This window comes from Cynoglossus semilaevis, chromosome 10 (assembly GCF_000523025.1).
Source record: "Cynoglossus semilaevis isolate Cse_v1.0 chromosome 10, Cse_v1.0, whole genome shotgun sequence".
NCBI classification, from domain to species: Eukaryota; Metazoa; Chordata; class Actinopteri; order Pleuronectiformes; family Cynoglossidae; genus Cynoglossus; species Cynoglossus semilaevis.
Window position 1 is genome coordinate 1,167,511 of NC_024316.1, and position 6,399 is coordinate 1,173,909.

Genomic DNA, 6,399 nt, shown 5'->3' on the forward strand with positions numbered 1-6,399 from the left:
ACTTTTCTATGGATTTTTCTTCAGCCACCAGGGGGCGTTGTAGACAGGGGAAGTCAGTGCAAAGAAGAACACGCTAGTTTTTGGGTACCTGGATATTGGCGGCTTATTTTTGTAAATTTGTATTTTTAAAAAAAAAAATGTAATGGGTGCGGCTTATATTCAGGTGCGCTCTATAGTCCAGAAAATATGGTAATTGCAAAAATCTCAAAAGGTTAGATCAAAAGTGATAAATATTCAGATGCATTCAGGTCAGTTTGATCTTTTCTATGCGCCATATTTAAAGCAAATCATTCATTATTTTCTATGTATTTCATATTTGTGAAATCTGTAGTAAATAACTCAAACTTTATATCTCTATATCTGCAGGTGTTTATGAAATCTGTAAAGTTGGAATGGGTGTTGGGAAACATAGACGACGCCCAGGATTTGTGCACAGAGGCACTGAAACACTATGAGGACTTCCCCAAACTGTGGATGATGAGAGGGCAGATTGAAGTGCAGTGTGAAAACATGGACAAGGCCAGAGAGGCCTACAACCAAGGGGTAAGAGAAGGGGAGGGACGTTTGGTTAGTATTTGTGTAGTGATTTACTGCAAAGCAAAAAAAAAAAAAAAAAAAAACTGGAATTAATTAGGAGAGAGAAATTCAGAAGGACATACGCTGCATTTTGAATTTGAGGAAATTTAATTAATAAGATGATTTTTATGTTCTCAGTTCTTGTTTTGTATGAGATTGTCCATTTCTCTAGCATCTTCAGCCTCAGGGTGGCGTCACATATTGTATGTTACATATTATTTAATTAAATATGAAATATTATTATAATATATCTTAATAAAAAAAATTAGATTTATTTCATTTTTCATTTCTTTACAAAGGAAATCAATATACGGTTTAAAGTCTTTATTCTAAATTCTTTATACAGTCAATATAAAATGTCATTTGAAAATTAAATTGTTTCTTAATTTCTGAAATTATTGCTTATGCTATATGTATATATATATATGTATATATATGTGTATATATATGTGTATATATATATGTATATATATGTGTATATATATATGTATATATATGTGTCTCACAACAGGACCACTGTGACTTTTTTTGTTTACAGCATTTGTGGGTTTAATCTTTTCTTCACCCCTTTCCTTCTACAAGTGTCCTTCACTACATCTGTGTTTGTTTGTGCCTGATGAATAATTATGCGATATGCAAATACAGCAGCACCGCTTGATTAACTTGCAGCTCCTTACTTCTTGTCTGCTATGATGATCAGAGCCCTGACTGCTGTTTATCATCCATAATGAGGGGCACCATCAAGGGCATCCAATATTTACATTAACTATTTCCTAACCTTAACCCAGGTGTGGGCAAACGTTTTGACTTGCGGGCCACAATTATCCTAAAATTGAACACGGGAGGCCGAGTCAGGAGCAGATGGAACGTTCGTGTGAATTAAGATAAACGACATGTAAAAGTCACGCATATACCGTAGGCTAAAATGCTAAAATCATTTTTTTACGCCATCTATTGGGGAAACATGGGTATGAGAGGGGAAAATGCAGAAGTATAATGATAATATAAACAAATTATATAATTTGGAAAACTTTGGTGGGCCAGATTAGATAGCTGAACGGGCCGCATCTGGTCCCCGGGCCTTAGTTTGGCCTAGATGAAGCACACAATGTAATTTAAATTTCTATTAATTTTAGGCATTTTGTTTTGAATTTGAACTTAGTTTCCTCCACTATAAGGACAATATAAGGAAATATGCACAACTTCCAGGTTATTGAGCTTAAGAAAAAAACATTAAAAAACATAAGGGATGTTGTCGTACTTGGCTACAGCAAGCAAGACGTGGGGATCATGTTCACACTTCTTCAGAGCATCTACACTCTTTGTCTTCCTTTGTGGTCTTGCCTCCAGAAACACAGCTTGTGCCCACAGAATTCCTGCAGGGAGGAGAAGAGAGAGAGAGAAAATGGAATTACAGAGTGAACGAGGAAAAAAAGACATGTATGAAAGAGTTCAGATTTTTCAGATTTTTTTTGACGAGTTTAAAAAGAATTATGTTGTTGAATAAAATATTAAAGAGGTGAAGATGCAATACTACGCAATACAGTGACGAAACCATAACGATACTGAGTAGTGTCTGGTTTCGACTGAGGAAGAGAGCAGCTCTGGATAATACATGAATTAGCGCTCAGCCTCTTTCTTGTCAGGCACTACTCCTTGCTAAAATTATTTACTCCTGATTTAACTATTTCCTGTTTGAGAGTGGATGTTCAGAGGAATGTTTTTCATGGATATTTTCCTTAAAACAGCTACACAAGCTCTGATAGAAACAAAAATATGTTTACCTGAATTTGGACACTCCTGCAGGGCTTTGGCCATCAGAGTGTTCGCGATGTTCTTCAGTCCGGCCCTGAACTCAAGTCTGACAGACTCCGACCTTATAACAAAAAGTCAATAACAAGGATTTATTGATACGTTACAACACCAGCGCAAACGCATACTGACAAGTGGTGTGTTCCTACCATAACTCTGGGCTTTGAGGGTTCTTCAGCCTTGCCTTCTCGAGGATGGCCCTGGCTCGAGTCAGCTGCCCGACTTTCTCTTCGAGACGAGACAGCAACAACCACAGGGGGACTGAGTGGGGACACTTCTTCAACTACAGCAGGAGAGAAGAGAATAATCAATACTAATAAATCAAATCCACCATCTGTTATATCGCATGTGATCATCGATAATTATATTAATTTAGGTTCCATACACATTTTTTTTTTTTTGATTGACATGAGCTTGAGCATTATCGTAGCCGGCCTACAATTCATGAGCCTTAACAAAATCCGGTATCCTTTTGTGACGTCTTGAGATCACAGTGACGATGCATATATATATATATATATACACATATATGTATCCTTATATATATATATAAGGATACATATATGTGTATATATATATATATATATGCATCGTCACTGTGATCTCAAGACGTCACAAAAGGATACCGGATTTTGTTAAGGCTCATGAATTGTAGGCCGGCTACGATAATGCTCAAGCTCATGTCAATCAAAAAAAAAAAAATGTGTATGGAACCTAAATTAATATAATTATCGATGATCACATGCGATATAACAGATGGTGGATTTGATTTATTAGTATTGATTATTCTCTTCTCTCCTGCTGTAGTTGAAGAAGTGTCCCCACTCAGTCCCCCTGTGGTTGTTGCTGTCTCGTCTCGAAGAGAAAGTCGGGCAGCTGACTCGAGCCAGGGCCATCCTCGAGAAGGCAAGGCTGAAGAACCCTCAAAGCCCAGAGTTATGGTAGGAACACACCACTTGTCAGTATGCGTTTGCGCTGGTGTTGTAACGTATCAATAAATCCTTGTTATTGACTTTTTGTTATAAGGTCGGAGTCTGTCAGACTTGAGTTCAGGGCCGGACTGAAGAACATCGCGAACACTCTGATGGCCAAAGCCCTGCAGGAGTGTCCAAATTCAGGTAAACATATTTTTGTTTCTATCAGAGCTTGTGTAGCTGTTTTAAGGAAAATATCCATGAAAAACATTCCTCTGAACATCCACTCTCAAACAGGAAATAGTTAAATCAGGAGTAAATAATTTTAGCAAGGAGTAGTGCCTGACAAGAAAGAGGCTGAGCGCTAATTCATGTATTATCCAGAGCTGCTCTCTTCCTCAGTCGAAACCAGACACTACTCAGTATCGTTATGGTTTCGTCACTGTATTGCGTAGTATTGCATCTTCACCTCTTTAATATTTTATTCAACAACATAATTCTTTTTAAACTCGTCAAAAAAAATCTGAAAAATCTGAACTCTTTCATACATGTCTTTTTTTCCTCGTTCACTCTGTAATTCCATTTTCTCTCTCTCTCTTCTCCTCCCTGCAGGAATTCTGTGGGCACAAGCTGTGTTTCTGGAGGCAAGACCACAAAGGAAGACAAAGAGTGTAGATGCTCTGAAGAAGTGTGAACATGATCCCCACGTCTTGCTTGCTGTAGCCAAGTACGACAACATCCCTTATGTTTTTTAATGTTTTTTTCTTAAGCTCAATAACCTGGAAGTTGTGCATCTTTCCTTATATTGTCCTTATAGTGGAGGAAACTAAGTTCAAATTCAAAACAAAATGCCTAAAATTAATAGAAATTTAAATTACATTGTGTGCTTCATCTAGGCCAAACTAAGGCCCGGGGACCAGATGCGGCCCGTTCAGCTATCTAATCTGGCCCACCAAAGTTTTCCAAATTATATAATTTGTTTATATTATCATTATACTTCTGCATTTTCCCCTCTCATACCCATGTTTCCCCAATAGATGGCGTAAAAAAATGATTTTAGCATTTTAGCCTACGGTATATGCATGACTTTTACATGTCGTTTATCTTAATTCACACAAACTCTCCTGACCCGGCCCCCGTGTTCAATTTTCGGGCAATTTGTGGCCCGCGAGTCAAAAAGTTGCTCCCTAGTCCTGCAGACATAATTAAGCACATTTTTAAGTTTTTGTTTTTTTTCAAAGTTTCAACCAATTATATTGCATTGAATAGTTGCTTTTTTTTTCCAACTTTGACATTGTCATTAACTCTTAGGTTGTTTTGGAGTGAACGAAAAATCACCAAAGCCAGAGAGTGGTTCCTCAGGACTGTGAAGATTGACCCCGACCTGGGAGACTCTTGGGCGATGTTTTACAAGTTTGAGCTGCAGCACGGCACAGAGGTAAATAGCGTGTTTATTGTTGTGGGTGAATATGAAATGTTAAGTTTTCATACTGTACTTTGAGCTCTGGGCAAATGGTTAAAGTTGAATATGTTTATTGTTATGGGTGAATATTAAAAACTTAACAAACCGTACTTTAAGCTCTGGGCAAATGGTTAAAGTTGAATTATAGATGTCACGTCCTGCAGAAATTCATATCCAGAGGATGGTCCTTCACTAAAAAGAGGCGTTCGGCCTCACTTAAAATTGTATATTGTTTTTTTTTTAATTTTTGCGCTTAGTTTCCAAGTGCTTATTCATATGCCATTAATGAGAATACTGTTATATTGTCTTCAGAGGTGTAAGGAAATGAGAATTACCTAGACTCACCTAGGAAAAAAAAACTGGCCCGCTAGATGAATTTTGTAAATAAAAAAAATAAAGTAAAAATAAATTGTACTGGTCCAGCCCATTTGACATCTAATTAGGTTGTATGTGATCTGTGAACCAAAATGAGTTTGACATCCGTGGTTTAGTTTAAAGCAGGGGTTCCCAATAAGTAGATCGGGATCTCCAAGGAGATCTCAAAGGGTGTGACTTCATTTTCAAGGCTTTGTGCATGCCTCAGTGAACTCTGTGTGATGTTAATTGTTACTGTTCCAATACCAGGAGCAACAGGCAGAGGTATTGAAACGCTGTGACAATGCAGAACCACGTCACGGAGAGCTCTGGTGCGCCGAGTCCAAACACATCCTCAACTGGCAAAAGAAGACTGGGGAGATACTGGAACTCGTCGCCAGCAAAATCAAAAACGCATTCTGAACTTGAGAAGATGTAAACCAGTTTGCAAATTAGAGCATAAGAAATTGATTCGTGTGAAAATATCGTAATAATTTTTGTTGTGACATTGTCGAATGTTTTCAAAACACTTTTGTTTTTTTTTGGTTTTTTTTTGTTATTCTACACATTTCTAGTATGATTTGTATCCCTTTTGACCATGTATGTATATATGTAAAGTCTTTGTTATGGTTAACATTTTTGGCATCCGTGCATACTGTCGTGTGTGTATCAGTGACCCGAAAACATGTTGAAATTCTGGAAAACTAGAAAAATACAGAATAATAAAAAAGGACACATTTCACAAGAGTAAAATGGTGCAATGAAGTAATTTTGAAGTTAAATAAAAATCATTTAAAAAATGTTACCTAAAAATGACATTATATATTGGGCACCCTCAGAAAATTGGAGGAAGGACAAAAAAGATGCACAAAAAAACCCAACTATTTTTTTTTAATAACCGTTTGTCTTGAACTGTACAACATCTAAAACTGAACAAGAGTGTTCTTTTCTCTCGATGGGAAGCTACCCAAAATCTGCCACTGATCCACTGTGATAGGCAACGGGCGGCAGAACTGGGTGCAACACAGAAGAAACACACGAGAAACATAACAAACTAACCAAAAACCCCCTGAAAATAAAACACGGATTGGACAAGAAAACAAGAACAGCCTCAAGCATGTACAAAATATACTGAACCGGGACCAGAAACTGCTGAGGGAGAGTCTGCCCAAGGACCATAAACTACCAAGGAAGAGACAGCCGCCGACTCAGGGACCACTGAAGGAGTGACAGCCGCCAACTCAGGAACCACTGGGGGAGTGACAGGCGCCGCGCCACGAG

At 37.8% G+C, this 6,399-nt stretch overlaps 1 protein-coding gene and 1 long non-coding RNA gene across 2 annotated transcripts in view; one reads left to right on the forward strand and one right to left on the reverse strand.

The window, feature by feature from the left end:
• Window positions 1–5,871, forward strand: part of prpf6 (PRP6 pre-mRNA processing factor 6 homolog (S. cerevisiae)) — a 12,062-nt gene extending 6,191 nt beyond the window's left edge. The window contains 6 exon segments of the mRNA XM_017036305.2: window positions 367–543; window positions 3,196–3,329; window positions 3,415–3,506; window positions 3,915–4,029; window positions 4,614–4,740; window positions 5,389–5,871. Coding sequence (XP_016891794.1) covers window positions 367–543; window positions 3,196–3,329; window positions 3,415–3,506; window positions 3,915–4,029; window positions 4,614–4,740; window positions 5,389–5,541 — 798 coding nt within the window. The 3' untranslated portion in view covers window positions 5,542–5,871.
• LOC103384433 (uncharacterized) lies at window positions 1,801–2,715 on the reverse strand. The gene is made up of 3 exons (XR_522106.3): window positions 2,538–2,715; window positions 2,361–2,452; window positions 1,801–1,952 (listed from the first exon to the last, which is right to left on the reverse strand). It is a non-coding gene; the product is annotated as an uncharacterized LOC103384433 (long non-coding RNA).
• Window positions 5,872–6,399: the final 528 nt, after the last annotated feature.